At 36.4% G+C, this 21,273-nt stretch overlaps 1 protein-coding gene across 5 annotated transcripts in view; it reads left to right on the top strand.

Moving 5' to 3' along the window:
- Positions 1–21,273, top strand: part of ERCC6L2 (ERCC excision repair 6 like 2) — a 54,480-nt gene that overhangs the window by 19,697 nt on the left and 13,510 nt on the right. Inside the window, exons 10-17 of one of the 5 annotated variants that reach the window (XM_071581072.1) lie at positions 4,345–4,416; positions 5,554–5,699; positions 10,325–10,420; positions 11,615–11,714; positions 15,112–15,264; positions 16,101–16,181; positions 17,580–18,768; positions 19,466–19,620. In XM_071581072.1, the coding sequence (XP_071437173.1) occupies positions 4,345–4,416; positions 5,554–5,699; positions 10,325–10,420; positions 11,615–11,714; positions 15,112–15,264; positions 16,101–16,181; positions 17,580–18,768; positions 19,466–19,620 (1,992 nt within the window). Of the gene's footprint in view, positions 1–4,344; positions 4,417–5,553; positions 5,700–8,288; positions 8,424–10,324; positions 10,421–11,614; positions 11,715–15,111; positions 15,271–16,100; positions 16,182–17,579; positions 18,769–19,465; positions 19,621–21,273 lie in introns of those variants that run through there. The other 4 variants (XM_071581074.1, XM_071581073.1, XM_071581076.1 and 1 more) reach the window with 4 other exon arrangements.

The raw sequence follows: 21,273 nt of genomic DNA, 5'->3' as shown, positions 1-21,273 counted from the left end.
CAGCAGCGTGGAAAGACAAATATGGCTGCATCAAAGGAGGTGTGGTCAGCAGGTCAGGGTAGGAGATTCTCTCCTGCTCCACTCTTGTGGTCTGCTGCATTCCACTTCACAGGTACATGGACCTGTTGGAGTGAATCCAGAGGAGGGCCATGAAGATACTTTGGGGAATGGAACAGCTGTCCAGTGAGGAAAGGCTGAATGAGTTGAGGGTGCTCAATATGGAGAAGCTAAGGCTCTGAGGTGACCTTATTGCTGCTTTTCTGTACCTGAAGGTAACAAAGATAGCTGGAGGGAGACTTTCTACAGTGATAGGGAAAGGGATAATGGCTTTGAACTGGAAGAAAGCAGATTTAGATTAGATATTAGAAAGAAATGCTATATTCCAAAAGTGTTGAAGCACTGCAACAGGTTTCCCAGAAAGGTTGTGGACACCCCATCCCTGGAAGTATTCAAGGCCAGGTTGGATGGAACCCTGGGTCTAGTAGGTGGGGTTTGAAACTAGATGATCTTTAAGATCCCTTCCAACCCAAACTATTCTATGATCCTGTGATCTCTGTTTCTGGAAGGAGGAGTTTTAAGTAGTGGGCTGTATAGCCATTGTTGAAAAGTGAACTGGGTTTTAGTCAATTAATTTTGAATTCAAAATAATTATGATGCCAAAAACACACCAGACATGTCTGGTGTGGTGACTTGCTTTTTTGTTTTCTATTCTAAATTTTAGAATGAAAGCTGTTTGTGATGATTTTGGGTTTTATGCTGTGAAAGCAGAGTCATTCAGGAAGTATTTAATGTCCTCTTGCCATAAGAAATAATCACAGGAGAGTGAACAGACACTGGAGCTTAAAAACTACTTTTTCAATTTTTAACGTGTTTATTTGGAAATAAGTGAAACAAACAATAATAAAATGTTTTTAAATAACCTTGTCACATGTAGTACTTCACATCTTCTGTTTCATAAATGAATTCTAGCAACTAATTGAAATTCCCCTCTAACTTTCATCTGGTAACATAGACTGAATAGGTATTACTTAGTCTTTAAAATTTAGTAAAGACTACACAGAAATTTTAATACAGGTGATTACTCTTTCGTAAATAAGCATAATTGCAAAGGAAGAGTTTTTGACATTTTTTGAAGATTTACTCAAGGAAAGGTTGGGATTTTTTAATGAAGTTTACTAGTTAAGCTGCTGTAACTGTTTTGCAGAGTTGAAAAGGTTAATCTGGCTGCTTTAAGTATCTGTTATTCTCCAACTAAGCAGAGAGACAACACATAGGGAAACAGATTTTTCTTTTATGGGATATAAATTATTTCCTCCAGTAAAACTAGAATGGCAAGGGTGGAAGAGTGGCCTGTGTGTGGTGTTTGTGTCCTACCTTGTGCTGTGGCTGCAGTCACCTTTTGTGTTCTGCAAGCTGTAGCATTTATAACATGCCCCCAGGATTTCTGTTCTGAATTGATGATTATAACAAGAGCCTGGAAAAAAACAGTCCCTACAATCCAAATGTATAATGTGTATAGACATTGATGGTATTCCTAATATGGTAAAATGAGGATTCTAATATGTCCCTGGTATGGTGGGAGGTGGATAATACACAGTGACCTATCTGAAAGAGCTTCTACTTTTTTGGGGAAATTTTCAGTCAATATATAAAGTTTTCAAACTGCACTTGCACTTTGTATTTCAAGGTAAATTTCATGCTTAGATTTTTAAATAGAAATAGTTTAATATCTGAGACTAGAATGAAAGGAGTGTCCTGCTTTGTTTGGAAACCACAGTTTTTCTATCATGATATAAGACAGTGGGGACCTGCAAAGTGTAAGGACAAGTGGTTCATTGTTTTAGAAACATAAAGATTTCAAATTGTCCACACAGAAGTATTGGGTATTGCTTGGAAAAGAAGATGAATGAGTGTAGCTTTACAAGCCAGTGGTATTTCTCATTACTACCTGTTTCTACAGTTTTGTTAAAATTCTGGCTCAGAGAGACTCTGTAAGGTTTCTAAGTGGGTGGCTGTTGACTGTAAGGGTTTGAGTGCTCTCTACCATGCAAGTGACAAGGGCATAAAAAGCAATTTATTGAGGGGAAACTTGGTTTTATATAGGGATCTGAGGAGAAGATTCCAGAACTGGGATGGGATTGGGTGGAATGCATAACTAGGGTAATGAGGGAGCCAACGGGACAATGGTCGCCAGAGGTGGGAAAGTTCACCAGTGAGGGGACAGGGTTCAGGGCAAAGGCAGGAAAATGATCTGAGGAGAAGATGACAATATGGAGGGAATGACTCAAAGGAAAAACAAGGGAAGCCATTTTGAAAATGGAGAGAGGGTAACACTGTAACATCAGAACTGTAACAACTGAAAACAGTACAATTGAAACGCAACAATCAAACTTCTATAACATCAGTTTTAAAGTCCTTTAAAGCTTCAGGCATCTCCATCTCATCACCGTACTCATAGATCCATTTCTTGTGCTTTGTCTTCCAATCTTTATACATTAGGTGCTCTCCAACACTTAAGTGTAAAGGGCTATTAAATATCCGGGCATTTGAAATAATGTTGTTTTTTTTTAAACTGAACATGTAATATTTCCACAAACATCATCTATGGAGTTTTGGACTACTGTTCTTAATACGAATCTCTTAGGAATAACTGTTGAGTTCATTTAATTATTTTAGCTTGGCATATTATCATTAGCTCAGTAAGAAAGTGAAAATCTATTGGAACACTTTGCAAATAATGATAACTTCCTCCATTAAATGTAAGCCTCACCCAGGCAGGCATGGCTTTAAAGGCTTAAAATACTGTAGAATAATGTGAACATCTGTATACAAAAAAGATATTCTTAAAAGCAAGAGGTAGAATGCCATCACATAAAGATGACTCACAATGTGTAGCAATCCATGTGAAGTCTTAGAAAGACCTCTTACTTTTGTTTATGACCACATATTTCTGTTTTAGACTTGTAAAATGCAGGATAATACTCTGGTGCGCAAGTGTAGATTTTTTTTTTTTTTTGTGCAAAAGCATTCATTACTTTTCCCTGTTAGAGCTGTTCTTTACTCCAGAATACCTAAATACCCAAAATGGGGATGAAATTTATCCATTTTATTTAAGCAAAACTATGTAGACTTGTTTGTGTGTTCTCCTAGAGGAAATTCATTAGTTTACCTGTACTTGAATAATAACAAGAATAACATAACTAGCCAATTCCTTCTGCTTTAAAAGAATGTCACTGATTTTGTTCTGTGTTCTTTTCTTAATGTGGCTAAATAAAATGCAAATCTAAGTAGTATAGCTCTTGTTAAATTGCCCGTTGTGGATTTTTTTCTCAAGTAAAGTAAGTCCTAATTTATATGTTCATGTAAAATGAAACCAAGCAAAAAACTTCTTGTTTGTACATTGTTTTCGCTTGCAACAGGTTGACAAACATACTAAATGATGTACAATTATTGTTTTTTGTTCTAGGTATTATCCAGAATTGTAAAGTTAATATAAACCTTCATCATTTGGTTGTCAAAAATTTGTTAGGCTTTTAGTGAAGTCAGTGTTGATTCACAGTTTATGTATTTATCTGTGAAAAATACAATTTTTAAAATATTTATTGCCCACTGGGAGAAAGCTACAGTCAATCATGTTACAGAAAATTCCTCTTTTCCCCATTGTGTATGGCTTCTGCGCTGTACTCTGGAGCTGCCATTGCCAGATGTGGACATGCTTCTTTTGAAAATAACAATATCACTATTATATACAAGGCTCTGGATTATTTGCTTCCCCATCAGAAGAACATTGTGTGTGGGCGGATTATTGGCATTTCAAGGTCTGTGCAGAGTCTGGGAAGCTGAATCCTACTGTAAACAAAGCAAAAGATGAGAGTGGGAGTGGGGAGGGGCATACATCTCACTGATTATTTTAAGAAGACAAGTTCCAAGAAGTTCTGAACTCAGATCTAGGACAGAAAATTTAAACAGACCTTTTAGTTTTCAGAGTAAATGTGTATGTTTTTTAAATACAAAACCTCACAGTCTGAGCTAGTGTGTGACATGAGTAACTTTGTTGCAGTCTGTGTACTGATACACGTACCTTCCAAATGTATCTCTTAGTGGTCTCATGACCTTTTCACAGCAGGATTTCTATGTAGATCACTGAAAAATGGGAAGGTCCAGCATCTCCATCGCCTTTGGCAAGTTTGTTATGTTAGTAATGATTCTTGTTATGCCTCTGTTTGGCTTTGCAAATAATTTACTGCAGTGTAGCCTTTTTAGAGGTTGAAAACATGAGTAAGTGTGCGTGACATGACCTGTAGATAAAAATCTCTTCATTTGTGTGCTGTGGGTTGTTTACAGGTCCTTCAACAGCTTTTAAATCACTTCCGAAAAAATAAGGATAAAATTCTTCTATTCTCCTTTTCCACGAAGGTGAGCTCCATGAGATTTTTATGAATTAACTGCAACAGTAATTTAGAAGCATGAAGCACTGCAGTGACCTCATTTCCTTACTGCCTATATTGTGGGAAGTAGTTATGAGGACAGTGTGCTGTACTCCAGAGGCATATTGAAACCTTATGTTATCTCATGATAACAGTGGTGATGGCAAAACAAATACAACACCCTTCTGTCTTCCTCAAGGCTTTTGAAAATTGTTTCGTTACTTTAGGTGTAGAAAGCTGAGTGCAGCTTGTGTGCCTTAAGAGCAGTGTTAAGAGCACAGTATGACTGAAGTGTCATAAAACCTTTGTATTAGCACTGGAAGTTGTTAAACTTCCTCTGTTCTGCTGGCTTTTGACCACCAGCATCAAGGAAACTTCAATCCTGGGACTTGATTTGAACTTAAAACTATGTTTAATTGGAGCAAGAGGTATATGTACATTTCACTTTTAAGGGACTTGCTCCTTGATTTTCTTGTTAGAGAGTAATGTGTTTCCTGAAATGGTGCACTCAATAGTATAATATCCTTTATTTAAATATTTGTAATTATGCACTAAAAAGTGTCTTAAAAATAGTAGTTTGAATAATAGTTCTTAAATATTTTTTTTTGCTTTGTGAAAGAATGCAAGTTTCATGTTTAGATGCAGTAGTAAGGTACTCGTGTGTCTTAGGCTGTGCTTTATTGTATTGTGTACCAGACTGAATCCTGGTTACTGCAGTTTATTTCACTCCATGCCCCTGAACGCTCACTGTGCACTCTGTGCTGGCGCCAGTGCTCATTTACTGTGTTTCAAGTAATTGCAACTTGCTGAGATGGGAGGAAACTGTTTGTTGCCTGCCTGCTTATTGGGTTGAATTAACTGAGTGACAGAGGTGAAAGAGGCAACCAGGGCTGGAGGATGGAGTGAGATCACAGCAGACTAATATTAATCACCTTGACTGCTATAGAGTCATGTCTAAAGAGAGTCATGAATGCTGATATCAAAATCGTGACGATTTAGTCTCATTTGCAATGCTTGGTCTGTTGAAAATATATTTGATAAACATGACCTCTGTGATCATGTTTCATTAAAAATATAGTATTAAGTATTTCATTTCCTCCCCCTGCCCCTTCATTTTTCCACCCAGTTGCTAGATGTGCTGGAACAGTACTGCATGGCATCTGGGCTAGATTACCGAAGACTTGATGGAAATACGAAATCAGAAGATAGGATCAGAATTGTGAGAGAATTCAACAGCGTTCAAGAGTTTAACATATGTCTTGTATCTACAATGTAAGAAAATTCAACTTGTAGTTTGTTTTAATCTTTCTAGTGTTTAATAAATGGTTACTCTGCATTTTTCTTGAGGACATTGTGAGAGATTACTTTTTGAGCAAGTGAATTGTTCTCTTGTGTTTTAGTGAGTATAGACCTACTGCTGTGGTCTAAAGCTTCTTAAAATACGTGGAGACTTGTTCCTTTCCTCTCTTCTCTGCTTTGTGTGGATTGCTAAGGTCTGAAAGAAATGTGTCTTCTGAATCCTAGTTTTAAATTTCCAGTTGCTGTAGGATGCAGGAAACAGTTTTAAACACTTCTATTGCATTATTTTTATGTCATTATCCATTAAAGATTTTCTGTTTTATTGTATTATAATGGTAGAACTAGCAACTGAATATGAAATGCTATATTGAACTGAAAAATTATCTCTTGCTCTTAATTTATTAACCACACTAATTAGCATGTCTTTAAAAATACTTCGGCAAATCCTTGATTGTCTTTTAGTAATGTATTTACCTGTCAGATTTGCTTGTCAGTTTATGATGGATAGTGAATTCTTGTGAAACAGATTAATATGTTCAACTGAAATTCTTGTTATGATAATGGCTATTTGTTTTATTCTGGTTTCTTCCATGCTTTATCTTGGTTTTAAGTTTTTTACTGGGCAAGGACAGAAAGGAAACAAGAAAGGCTTTCATTGTCCTGCCCAAAGGTGAAAGAGTAGTGAAACTTGATGGAACATTCTTGACTATACAGTCACTTCAGTTCTTCTTTACTGAAAGTGTGCATGTTGGATTTAGATAGAAGTATCCACGTCCCTCTGTTAAATTGGAAGTTGGGCATAATTTTAAAAACTCTTGCAAGGGCATGTCAGAGCAGTCTGCATATGCTCTGAAGCCTATGCATAGGGTTGTGAAGAGATTTGTGGTGTGGCTATGCACATTGATTTCTCATCTGTCCCACTGTGGAATCTGGCTGTCAGCTTCTCATAAGACCTTCATGAGTCCCTGCTCCTTGTCTCTGAAAATCAAAGGGAATTACTGCATCTGTAGCACTAGGAAAGACTAATTTTTGCTTCTATCAGTCTCAGTTCTGTAATCCATACCTTTTCAGTTCTTTTCCATTAATTTACAGAGAAATGAAAAGGCAAACTAAACATGGAGGGACTTTCTCCTCTCTGTTAGGAGAGGAGAGCTTGTGAGTATGGAGACTTCTGAGCCTTTGCAGCCTGCTGATGGTGCTGGAGGCAAGAGTCTTGGTTCCACTGGTCTTGTTGTTACTCATCTTAAGAAGCAACTGAAAGGAGGAAACCTGTGAAAGAATTGCAGTTAACGTAACCAGCCTGTACTAGGCAAAACAGGAGGTGCAATTCTTTGTCTAGTTTACCACAGCTAACAGGAAGTGATCCTTTTGCTTGTTTGATACACAATAATGGAAGCAGCTTTACATTTGTAATCCTTTGGAAGTCAGAAAGTGGTTTTTCTGTTTCTACTCTGCAAGAGATTAATTTTTTGTCTTACTCAGATTTCAGGTGCATATGCAATAATAATATACAGTATATTCTGTATCTTTCCATACGTCGTATGTTGACAGAATTGAGTCATGCTCTTCTGTCTATACTCTCCTGCAAAGTTTTTGGCTGAACTGTTCTGTGCAGTCAACTTGTGTGTTTTCTGAAAGTCCCATTGCTCAGAGCACCAAGTGCTGATTTTCTCTGAAAATACTTGCACAGTTTTGGCTGTAGAAGTGAGTTCTACAAAGGATGAATTTGCCATTATGTTCACTGGCACAATAAACATGCAGCTTTTAAAACAGAAAGCACCAGTCTGTAAGTCAGCTTGACCTCAAGTCTTGCAGTTAATGCAGGTACCAAGCATAGTCATATGGCTACTCCTAATGCTTTCATTGATAGCTATGACAAATATAACTCTATAAATAAATATATATTTCGTAGGTGTTGTGAGAATATATAATTGATTTCTTCAGAGCTCATAAATTCCATCAAACCATTAGATACACATCATGAATTTCAGATGAGCACTGGAGAAAAATGCAATACATCTCTTGGAACTTCTAAGTCTCATGAAGTGATATCTGTTTGTGAATACTTCAGTCCTTTCCTGGCATTGCTGGGGAAAATGTGTGTTTACTTGGAAGAAGAAAAGGGGATTTTCGGGCATGCTTAAAAACATTAAAATAGTTGCTGGAGTTACTGTAACTTGATAGGAAGTTGTCAGAGCTTGCCACTCCAATTATGCTGCTTAGCCTGGGGAAGGGAAACTCTGTGTGTACAATACCACAGTCAACACAGTTCTGTTCCACGTTTCTGGAAGAAATAAGAACAGCAAGTATTCCTGCCTTTAAATCACTGTTTCTGGATTTTCCATGCCAGTATTTTGCTAGATTAATTCCTTCAGAATACTTGTTAATGAAAATCTATTTTTGCTGCTCAGTTATCTTTGTTATGTAAAGAGAAGAGCTTAGAGAAATCTGTAGGTAGTTTTTATTGTGAAAGGTTACATATGCACTTCCCTTCTACCTGCAGCAACATTCACAGTTACTCTCCATTACTAGACTGCTGATCATTACTTTTTACTTTTACAGGGCTTCCTTTAACTTGAATTCTTCATGCCTATGTTGCAAATAACTTTTAATGCACGTATGATAACAGTCAAAGAACTTTGAACCACAAGATCTCACTGAAAAAGAGAACGTAGAAATTATGAAAAACTTCCCTAGGTAAACAGAATTACATAGTCAAAGCTTTCATAGAAACTTTCCTAATGCAGTGTTGTTCTGTAACTTCTGAACATTGAGGTATTAAGTTGTACATTTTTAAATAAGATGATAGATATTTTGAAAGCTGTTCTTTGTAACAAAGCTCTTTATTTGAGCCATATTGTATATAGTAGTTTGCATGGACCAAATTGCAGGAGTGACTAACAGCTGGTTAAAATGATAGTTAAAATGGAAGATATGCTTTACAGTGCCCAAACTACTGTATGCATTCTGTCCATCAAGGATATAGGTGCCATTTTTTTTCAGCTTTGGAGTACCTGAATTTTTGTTTCATGCCTAAAACTACAGAAAGGTAAAAAGTATTATAAAGCTAAGAATCCTGTTTAATTTTTATGGACTGTTTTACATGTTGACTTATGTTTCAGTCCAACTGTAGGGTTGGTTTGGGAAGACAAGAGGCTAAATTCTGTTTTCACTAAAAAGAAAGACACTAAATTTTCAAAATACCACAATGTATCCTGAAAAAAATACAAGGATTTTTTTCAGCATTTCAAACTTTGCGAGCATGCATCTTTCAGAAACATCTGTTAATATTGGCAGGTTCCCATATCCTCTCCCTTTCCAGATTTAACTACCCCAGCACCACATCACACCTGGAAGGGTAAGGCCACAATTGTGTTTACATTGACATGGATTCCATGAAAACCAAAAAGTGATGGGCCTCCACAAGTTTTTGGTTTCTATCTCATTCAGTCTTATACCTGGAAACTTTACCTTTTCTGTCTCCATTAAACAGGCATAATCTAAAGTAAACCATTAAACTAGTTGCTTAGTAAGTTAAATGGGATTGACTTTTTGCAATTTCACAGTACCTCCTTCAGGAAAATAACACACTTGAAATTAGTGATGGCTACATCAATGTGAATAATTGTTTTAATATTTTAATAGTAGTATTTAGCCTGTGCTTGTATAGGAACTTGTCTCTTTTGTGCTTTGGTTGGTTGAGCCAGTTAAAAAGAATATTCAGTATTTTCTTGCTTTGCAGCTGCATGACAAGTGGTTTTTTCCTCCCTTTTTTTCCTGTCAAATCATTCAGCTATGCACATGTCAAACTCTAAAAACTGAGCAGTTTTGTAGGATGCAGTAGTTAGCTGTCTCACGTTCAGCACATGCTCAGATTGCTGGCTTCCAGGTTTTACCTGAGAGCACACCCCAGCTGTTGAGTGTTTTAGTGTGTAACTGGTACACCTGGGACTCCTAACCCCCAGAGCAGACAATTTTCTGACAGGGACTTTTTCTTGTGTATTGACTGGTATGAATATTGCTCATATGCAGCTGTGTGGACAACTGTGCTTTTAATAGCTGAGAGACTTAGTGTACAAATACACTTGTGACAGTTGTTAATTTTTACAGGTATAACTTACCCTAGGTTGTGACCATTTTAGTGGAAGCTGTTTAGCGTTACTGTTGAAACTATGTACTGGGATTAGAGGAACTAAAATTTCACTTCTAATTTTCCTGCTCCTATAAAGTTAACTGGCATAAAAATGATTATGAATTTCAATATATTCACTGGGGGACTTGGCCTGTGCAGGACTTAGTGGGAACAAAGTAGCAACCAGGACTTTGACTAAGTAAGCTGATAGCAGTTGGTTATCACTGAGCTTGTAACAATCATGATATTTAGGTGGAAGACTGCATTTTGTAGAAGTGGTTATTTGAGTACTTGGTGGTTGTTAACAAGACAGTAAGACAAAGCTATGCTGCATTGTTTTCAGTATCTTTATTGTGTTCTTTTTGTATATCATGGAAGGGTATGCCAACATGGACCTAATACAGAAAATTTTTTTCAGTGTTGTTTTTGTTGTAATGTAGTTCTATTTTTTTTCCTTTGTTTTTAGGGCTGGTGGACTGGGTCTTAATTTTGTTGGTGCCAATGTTGTTATACTGTTTGATCCTACATGGAATCCAGCAAATGATCTTCAAGCAATTGACAGGTACACTCTCAAAATACAGAACTTGATCCATGTTGGGCTCTTCTTTTGCTTTCATTCCACAATCTGATTGCCTAACTAAAACTTTCCTCAAGGAAGAGATTTTTAGTATAACTTTATGTATGATCATCACAGAGTGTCTGTGTGTAGCTGACGTTTTTCTTGTTTTTCGTGACAAATTGCATTGTAGTTGACCCTGGTTCAAGTGATGTTTTGAATTCCAGAATCGCTAAAGACAACCTTTATGTTCTTTTCTGCTTCACCCATGTGGATATTAGTGTCTTTTCAGCTCTCAGTTCTAGCTCTGATATTAGCTGCTGAAGTGTTTAATAATACAGATTTTTCTTTCAAGGCTTTTTGACTGTGGGATATTTCCGTAGGAATTCAGGACAGACCTTTGGCTGTCCGAAGTACAGAATATTGAAAGCTTTAAAGAATCAGTAGATTTATATATTTTTAGGAGCAGAAATAAAATTATTCCTATTATCTCAAGCAATTATTTAATTCCATTTTAAGGGTCTTTCTGATTTCTAATATGTGTTTATGTGCACCTGTTCTAGAGAAATATGTGTGTCAGAAACATGTACTGGGGTCTATCTTTAAAGAATCTTTGTAAGATCATGTTTTTATGAATTGGTTCAGCCTCTCATGAGTTTTGTGGAATATAGTCTATTACAAGTCTCAGAATTTGCCATTTGGATAGAACACTGCTGTTTTATTACCTGTTTTTATGATGTTGTAACTTGTAAAGTGCTTGAGAAAGTTAAGGAAGAACAGACTGTTCCGAGTAATCCATGAGCTAATTTCTATATGTAATTTAAATAGAATACCTTGAACAAGACTAGATGGAGACAGGGAGGAGAGAAAAGAAACCGAAAACAAACCTGAAATAAACAAAGTGAAAGATGTGTTTTCAGAAGAGATGGGAGACTATTCTTGTAATACAAAATGAGGAAAAAACTTTTTAAACTGGATAGGCCTGGGAAGAAACATGGAATACTAAAGGTAAAGGAAAAGGAAATTAATTACTGAGGAAAATTGGGAAAACTAGGAAAAACAGCCCAACCAACCATGATGTAGAGTAGTTCTGTTTTAATAGAATCCTTTAATTTATCTATAGTTTTGTTTATTTATTTATTTCCCCTAAGAGTTCTCTTATCTCTTAAAATACATTTTGATGTACCACTGTTCTTGCAGAGCTTACAGAATTGGCCAGCACCGAGCTGTTAAAGTGTTTAGATTGATATCCTTGGGAACCGTGGAAGAGATAATGTACTTGCGACAGGTTTATAAACAGGTACAGTTCACAAACTGTTTAAATTGGGAGCTCTTTTAAGCAGTTTTGGTCACTGAAAGCTGATCTAGCCTGTAACAAAACTGTAGTTTGACTCGGGTTTATGATATGTGTTATTAACTTAACTTACAAAACAGAGATGCATCGTTTAGCAATTGTCAGAAGAATGGAACAGAATTTTTTTTGTATTCCAGTTTTTCTGTAACTACTGACAGTTTAATTATGCAATATACATTTTTCAGCTTATATAAAGAACTGATTTTTATTTGAAGACTTGTAAAATTCTTCAGTGATAGTTGTAGTTAGTGTCTGCAGTGGCCTGATTCAGGCAGCTTTTACTTACAAAAGTCTGGAGAAAGTAAAGCAAAAATCTGAATGGTGCTATAGAATAAAAATAAGAGGTATCACAATTTTCGTGGCTCTGAAAACTTGCTTGTAAAAGAGGATGGAAATGGCTTATAGTTGCTGCTGTTACAAAGACAAGAATTCATACTGCATGCCAGAATACTCAGCCTGCATCACTTAACTCTCTAAATTTTTTGACTTGCATTGTAGGCTTTGTCCTGGTTCTAGCCAGGACAGGGTTAATTTTCACAGTGGCCTGGAGGGGTCATGACCAGGACCCCAAGGTTATTCCATGACACCTCACATCATTTTCTGGGCTCAGGGAAAGGCATCCCCTCTAGGTCACTTAGCATGATGCAGGGAGTGGTTGGGTATTGTTGGGGGTTTCCATGTGGTGAATCACCACATGTGAATTGTTCACCTCTTTCTTGTACACTTCAACCTGCCACAGGGGGAGGAGAAGGGGAAAGGACGATTGAACAAGCAGGATGTGATTTGCAGTTTCAGTGGGAACACTAAACTGGAGAATACCATTCTTAAACCACGATAAACACCAAAGATTCAGAAAAGTGCATGGTTTGGGGAACACATAATCTAGCAACTGTTTCCTGATGAGAGCAGAATTAAAAGGAAAAATAAGCAAACTGAAACATGATCAGCAAAGAGCAGGATTTAGAATAATAAGAAACTAGAAGACAGGAACATGTTTTTCTGAAGAAAAGTTGCAAGTTATGAATAAGATGATTGAATTGAAGGTTCTGACATTAGAGACACATAAACTGGGAGAAAGCTAAAAAACAGCGGGATGCAGTTGTCCTGAAGAATGTATTGAATAGAAAATGTAGAACTAGGTCACCTCAGTGAGAGAGTCGTGCTATGTATTGAGGAAGACTTCATTAGATTTAAGGAATTAACCTAATAATTTTAATTTTTCGCCTTAAATAATAGAAAGGTGATAAGGACTCTTCAGTTACAAGCACTTATAGCTAGATTATTTACAAGAAGGAAGTTGGAGGCTGAAGAGTGGGAAATGGAGTAGTAAACAGATTGTTGTTGCTCTCCTTGGATTTAAGTAAGTGGCAAATAAGAATTCTGAGATTGTCTGATTTTTAGAGAACAGATAGAAAATCCACAGGGGGGAAATCCAATCTTGAACTGCTCCCAGCAATGTGTACAGCTTGCTTTAAAAATGCGACTTTCAAAAGTGTAACAGTGACTTTTATCTCACTTTATCTCACTTAAATTCAGTGTTTTGTAGAAAGCTAAAAAGTTGTTATAGTTCTGCTTAATTTTGACAAAAAGATGTAAATAAAAAAGAGGAAACTCGTTAAGGAGAAGTCAAAATAAGTAGATGATGGGCTAAAGTGCTAACAGGTAATTGCACAAATATCAGAAGCTCAGAATTAAGAAGATTTATTGCTACTTGAAATCATATACTAGTAAGGCAAGTTAAATATAAAGCATGGCAAGTCCAGAAACTATTTTTGAGAGATGATGGTCTCAAAGCATAAAAGCTAATAATTTAGGTTTTTAACATATCAGGAGTATGAATTGTACTGCTCTGTGGCCATTACTTTAGCAAGATTTAAAACAGTGTTCATTGCAAAAAAGAAAAACTTGATTTATTCTTTACATCCCCCTTCATGGGAAAGCTTAGAGAGGACCCTGTTCCAAAGTTTCTCATGTGCAAAGTACTTTTGAGGATTCATTTCAACAGCAAGTATCAGTAGAAGTCTCAGAAAGGTTGACGAAAAGAGCAACAGCAGATCACAACCAACTCTGTTCATGAAAATCCTGAAGGAGGGGCAGCCAGCTTCACAGAGGCCTTGGGAGCTGGTGGTCTTGTAGGAAAAGGAGACCTGGATATTGTCTGTTTGGATTTCCAAAATCCATGTATAAAACTTCTTGAAAGGCTCATGTGCTTTTTGTTTTGGTTTGGTTTGTTTTTTTTCTCCCAAGTTGACTTGTATTTTCCAACTTGAATAAGCAGCAATAAACAGAGGAATTATAAATCTGAGAGTAGGTGGGGGGTTTTTTGGCTACACTTGTATTCCATTCCCTTACCAAGTAAGCATACAGTGGAAAGGACTGTAAAAAAATAGTAATAATTTAGTATTGAAAGTTGAGCAGTCAAGCTATGGAGGAGTGCCACTAGTGTGTATAATAGGTGTCTAATATTAGGCAATGTGCTGGTTTAAAGGTGAACCAGCAGGGGAAATGAACTCACCACGAGAGAGATTATAAGTCAGAGCTAAAATTTAATAATAATATTACAATAAATGCACTGACACACAAGGGAAATTGCTTTCAACTCACAAAACCCCAGCAGTATAACCCAGTGTCCTGGGGCACAAACCCAAAGGGGTTTATTTGCCCTTGTGCTGAGACCCCTGTGGTTCCCCCAAGTCCAGAGCAAAAGGAAAAGAAAAACCTGTTGGTGCAGGCGAGGGCTGTGGTCTGGGCAAGAGCGGTGATCTCCTCCTGTCGAGGTCCTGCTGCTCCTCTGGATCCAACAAGAAGTTCCCAAGATCTTCTTACCCACCACTTATGTACCCTCAGGGAGCACCCAGTCCCTCCCCCTGGGCGGGGACTCACACAATGGGTGATTCACTCTGGGAGCCAGGGGGTGTTGAACTGTTGATGGCCCATTAGCAGCTCCGCCCCCTCAGGCTGGGTGTGAAGGTGATAATGGCTCCCTGGGCAGCTGCTGCTAATGGCCCATTGACCTTGGGGAATGAATAGAGGGGGTAGAATACACAGCTTTGATTACCCCCACACAGGGTTAGCTGGTCCCTCCTGCTGAACTAGGACAGGCAACAATGCAGTAAAAGAAATTAAATATTTAATTTTTTAAAAATTCAGTAAAACCAAACAGGTGCATATTATATCACAATCTATTATACCAGCATCTGCCAAGGAAATTAAAACAAAATATCCACTCTTAGGAATTTCAGCCTACTCCAGCTAAAGCTGTGTATATAATGTGGATGCCAGGAAATTCTGACGTGTTGTTGCAACAAACACTTCTGAAATCTCTTGTGTTGTTCTGTTTTAGCAACTTCACTGTGCAGTGATTGGAAGTGAAAATGCCAAGCGGTATTTCGAGGCAGTGCAAGGATCAAAGGAACATCAGGGAGAGCTTTTTGGGATTTGTAACCTTTTCAAACTTCGGATTCATGGGTCCTGTCTTACCAAAGAAATCCTGGAGGTGTGAAGTGCTAATTTTTTAATTTTAGATCTTAGTTCTATATTTTTCCTGTCCTTATGAGATGTTCTAGTTATTGTTTTGAATGCAAAAACTATAAAACAGAATAGTGAAATGGTACTTGTCTATCCAGTGACTTAATTGAAATGGGCATGTTAAATTCTCACTTTGATGTAGACCAGATAAATTTTTTTAAATCAAAGAACAGAAATATTTTTATTTTCATAAATGTGTTGATAAATTTCTTAATAAAAATTACTTATGTTTTGATACTTTCACATATTGTCAGCTTCATGCATAGATACCTTTGATTCATCAGTAGCTCAGGCTGACCTTTTAAGCCAGGGTTCTGATCATTAAAACAATTTTTATGATCCTAGTAACCTTTTTATAGTACATTTTGAGATGCCAAAAAGTGCTTAATGGAATGTATTTTCTAATGCTGTATTTTAAAATGTTACAGTAAATAACTGAGGCTTCATATTTTAAAATTAATTTCTTAGTTACTCTTCAGACTTGGCCCGATTCCATAGTGTAAACTGATATTAAGTATATGCAGAATTATACCTTTTTGTATCCAGCATGTTTGCTGCAGCTAGCTTGCATCTTGAAACTTAACTGTAGCTTTATTCCAGGTTTCTTTCTATCCTTCCCTCAATTTTATTATTTTGCACATGTTAGGAATTTAGTCTTCACTTTGCTGATTGTACTTCTGGTGCTTACGACTCTGTAGAATGAAAAAAAAACCTTAACCCACTTTTTTTTTTGTATTCCTGGGCTTGTCTTTTATATGTATTAAAAACTGGATCTTTTTATGTTAACATATTTGATTATTTTAGAGGGAAGGGAAAGTAGAAGCAGGAGTCATGACAGCAACTACATGGCTAAAGGAAGAGAATGCTTCCTGCAGCTCAGAAGAGGTAAGATGAGTTTGTGGACTATGGACCAGAGCATGACAGTCCCTTTAGTTCCTGATACTGCAGTGGGAAATGGGAACAATGTGTTGTTAGGCTGATAATCCTTTTACCCTGTTGTTCAGAAGATTTCATTTAGGGAATTGTGGAAAGGAGTGTAGTTGGTTTAGACTATTGAAAGTTTCAGTTTCTATGGAACTCTGGCAGACATGGCTATTTACTTTTAGTCAGACAATCAGACAATGATTCCCACCAAATCATTGGTCTGTTCAATACTGTTTTCTTTTTGAATGTATGTAATTGTGTAACGGTTTTCCTCTGGAACTAGATTATTTTTTTTTTCCTGAAAAAGTTGGTTTCAGTAGGAGTATTGCATTTATAGGAATGTTTATGACTGAACACTGCGTTCAGGTGCTTAGGGAAGCAAGCAGTTAGGTCTATAATATGGCCTGGAAGTGTAAAGATATCATTAAACCACACAGAATAATATTAAAAATTAACTGCTACCTCTTACGTCTCCAGGATATTTCTGTGAATAAATGTCAGTATTAATTTGACATGTGCCCACACATTGGTCATAACTCATAGGTTATACATCATTATATGATCATGATCTCACATTGGACTTGGTCATAAACAGTAACTTTTTGAGCTTAGATTAAGTACTTTTTGATGAGCAGGATGATATCAGGATTAATATATTAATTTTAAAACATCTCTTCATGTGTAAAATTTCAGTAATTACCCTTCTGACTTTGCATTTATGTGTTGTCATAATCTTTGTCTCACTAGTATGCAGTTTTGTGGCTGTGTTGTGGACTTTCATATCTTCAAAATGTTTTAAGTTTGGCTAGGTATAATTTTGTTTGATTATCTTAGGCCTCAACTAATTTTAGGGTCGACTGTTACATGCTTATGACTCTTCTAATGTTAGTCCCTGTATACAAGGAGGCTACACCATCTGCAGTGAATTCTGGTGGGTTTTTTTCATGAATGTCATTACACAAGATGAAGGTTTGAATCATGAAGTCACCTGTCAAACTACCATTGAAAGAGGAAAAGTAGCAATGAGATTAATACAAACTTGAAAACTGTGGGTGTAGATTGTGAAGACATTGGTTGTTTTATCAGTGTGGAACGTATATTGTCTCAAATATATAATGTTTATTGGTTATTTTCATTGTTGTTCCTCTAAAAATTTTCTGCTGTCAGAGACTTTAATAATTTCTCATTAGGATTTGTTTTGTATTTGCTTTCTGTTTGCATTTTGTAGTACTATTTTGTATATTTTTTGCTGGAGTAACATATTGAAAATCCATTTTGTTTACACTGCTTTGAATTAAGTGTGTGCCATATACCTACCATTAATATTAAATACCTTTGTGTAATATTTTTTTTTTTTAGTATAAACAACAAGACTGTGAAGAAGATGGAGATCCCCCAACCTCTCAGGCACAATTACACAGAGAAGAAACTGATTTTTGGGATGACTTTAGTGATGATGATATTCTGGAAACTTCTGTGACAAAATGTGGCACAAGGAAGCCTTGCAATGCAAATAATTTCATGGTAACAAAGGGACAGCTTTCTTTAATGCAGTGTGGATTCTCTAAGTTGTTGCAGAAAAAAATTGAAACTACCAAAGAAGGTGGTGATATTTGTAACTTACATCAATTGCATTCTGATGATCAGGCTAAAAGAAAAAGCATAAATAGCAAGCACAGTGATTTTCAGAAATGTCAAAGCAGTGTGCCTCTTTTGGAGCATGGGAAAACTGTTCTGTCAAGAGATGGAACTGATAAACAAGATACAGATTGGCTTTGTTTACCGGGTTCTGAGGAGGAAGAGGACAGAGAAGATGAGGATCAAGGCATTTCAAAGCAATGTGATACGGTCATGGACACTGAAAGTAGTTCTGAAGAGGATGACAATGTCATCTTTCCTACCCAAGTTCAAACATGCCAGCAACCAGTGCTTACTAAAAAAGTTGAAATACACAGGTCAACATTTGAAAATTGTCAAGAGTTAGCAAAAGAAAAAGATGGGCTTGTATTTAAGGGAGACAGTAGTAGGCAATTTGGATTCCGTGGTAGTGATTCAAATTTCAGCAAAGTCATGTCTTTTGAAGACATCAAGGATGACACAGATTTGAAAGAAGCAAGTGATGTAAGTGATGAGTCTGATGATATTGAACTTCCCCATAACTCTAACTCCAGAAAGCTAGGGTCTTTCAGCATTCCAAAACGGAAGGAAAAATATGCCTTGAACAATGAACTAGGTAATATTTCCAGATCTCTGCTACAAGCAAAAAAGCCCAATAGAAAAGAAAAGGAAAGTGATTCCCAGAATATAGATGAATTTTCATCCTCTGAAGATAACTTTCCAGTTGAGAAAACTCAGGCCCAACAGCAAAGCTGTAAGTGCAAAAGACAGAGACGCAGAGTTCAGTTTGGGACTAAAATGCTGTGTCCTATTCAAGATACCTCTGTTGCACAAATGAAGTATAGCAATTATGCTGTGCATGGAACATCTGCAAATAAGACTGAATTTGAGCATCAAGAGAGACAAACGGAATCATTGGACAGATATTTGGGTAACTAGTAAATTAATTTCGATTTTATTTCAACTGTAGTAATTACATACATTTGATATACCCTTGTCAGCAGGTTCTAAGTTCTTGCTATACATGTTTCTTGTTACAGGATACTAGTAAATGCTTTGCTAAATTAGTAATATCTTCTTGTACCTTTCTTTTTATCTGTTATAGTCTTACTTTCCCATCTTCTGTGGTGACAGACTGCTTTGTAATATTATGTTAAACACTAACCAGCTTTTGAAAGATGCTAAGATTGAAGATGTATTGGGAATTCACAAACCAAATATTTGAATTGTGAAACCTTGAAAGTCTTTACAGGGCTGTTAAATAAAAACTTATGTATATGAAAAATAATGTGATCTGGGAGGTTGAAATAGCATGTAGAAGACTTCATTCTGTAAGACTTAATTTTCAGCATTAATATTGCAGCATTTGAACCATAGATGCTTTGAAACTTTTGTTCATCTGAAAAAAGGCCACACTGAAATTTTAGTATTAAACTGTCCAGATAAATCCAAGTAAGTCTAATGATGGTTGTTCATTGCATAGAGCTGAGAAACTTGGTGCTGAATAAAATCATAACAAATTTGACAACTGTCATGTAAATTTTAATTTTTTTTAAATTACAACTGTGTACCATCAGAGTTTTGGAATAACCAGCCTTTTTTATTGTATCTTTCTCCTAATGTATCAGATGGTGTTCAAGAAGTGGCATATATTCATTCAAATCAGAATGTGGTTGGATCCAGCAAGGCTGAAAATCACTTAAGTCGGTGGGCTGTGCGAGACGTGTTTGAGTTGAAGCAGTTTTCCCAGCTTCCTGCTAATGTAGCTGTCTGTAGTGCCAAGGTAAAAAGAAATATTTTAAAATGTTGTTTTAACTCTTTTTTTTTAATCCTCATTTTTCATCTTAAAAGCTGTAAAAGACTTGTTTTTCTGTTAATGGCCACCATGAATGATCAAAGCCACTGAGCATGAGAGGAGGAGAGGGTTCAATTGGAAGTCTGATGAATTACTTCTGGGGCTTGGGGTGGCGGCCAGCTTTGAAAGAGTTGGGAATTAAGCAGCACAGCACCCTCTGGGATTTTTCTGTGAGAGAAATGGTAAAATTAAAGACCGGGTGTTTGAAATTCAATTCTGTTCCATGTTTTTCTGATTTGAGCCTTGAAAAATCTTCAGTTTGTCCTGGGTCCAGTTAACAAAAATTCAGTTACTGCAGTACATTTTATAAACTCAGCAGCATAGAAAGTCAGGACTCTTCTGAGGAGGTGAACATATGCAGTTGCTATAATGAATCAAATTTTCTATTTTTAATGTCTGAAACATACAACTAGAGTTTACTGGGAGTGCTTTTTTGCAGCAACATATGTTTTATGCTTTTTGTTGGTTATGCATCTTGTTTAATTGCATTTGGAATACATAGAAATCTGGAATAATTTCAGGTACAGCTTCCAGATTTCTGTTCTCTTTACACAGTTTTAATCTACTCAGATTATCTGGATACATTATTGGTTCTTTTTGTAATAAACATTTGCAGTTTTCTAGACTGATTCTTAAGATAGACCACAAACATAGAGTAAGTAATTGGTGAATGTGCAGTTTGGTCATTACAGACACGTTAGCAGTCATTACAGAAACTGTAGACATACAACTATGTTGTTTTGGGGTATTGAACATCCACAGTGGCTGGAAGAGTTTCTTCAAGTGTTGTTGTACTGTATTTAATTAAGCCACTAGCACAGTTGCCAAAGAATTTTTATATTGGGAAGATCAAACCAGCCAAACCAGTAGAAGTGACGCCTTTTTAATTCTAACACATTTGCTCAGGAAAAGAAAAGTTGGTTAAAAGTACTCAGAAGTACTGTAGAAAGGTACTTACTAATTGTCACTGGCCAACAACATTATTAAACCCAAATAAAAATGAAACAAAACTTTGAAGAGAGGACTTTGACTAAATGTCTGTTGATCCACCACTGTTCAAGAGTAGTTTGTGTTGTTCCTGTAACTTAGAGCTTATATTGTAGTTGTGTGACTTCAAGTATTACAAATGAACTTCTCTTGATTAATTTGTCAACTTTTGTAAGGTAAGCATTTTTCACTCAGAAGATACAGTAGTATCACTTCTCTTGGAGATTTATGTAGGAAGAAAACCTTCAAAAATTATGGAGAAGTTAGCCTCTTCTTTCACTGCCTGTTACTTCTTTTAGTCTAGAGGCACAAATCCAGAAATAATCCCTAGGTGACGGTGTATTCTTAAATGTGGCTCTCTGAATATTTCTGCTCTGCTTAAGAACACAGCTGCTAGAACTTCATAGACAACTTTAAAAGATTCTTCAATACTTTGTTTTACTTCAGAAGGGCTTTTGTGGAAAACGTTATTGTGATTCTGGCCACCAGTCTTTGCTGGTCATTTTTCACTTTTTTACCATCAATTTAAGTTCATTTTCAGAACAACTACTTGTGTTATCATAAAAAGAATGCTGCTTTTATATAAAATTTAAA

This window comes from Pithys albifrons, chromosome Z (genome assembly GCF_047495875.1).
Source record: "Pithys albifrons albifrons isolate INPA30051 chromosome Z, PitAlb_v1, whole genome shotgun sequence".
Lineage (NCBI taxonomy): Eukaryota > Metazoa > Chordata > Aves > Passeriformes > Thamnophilidae > Pithys > Pithys albifrons.
The sequence above is the reverse complement of the archived record's forward strand: the minus strand, read 5'-3'. Positions and strand labels throughout refer to the sequence as shown.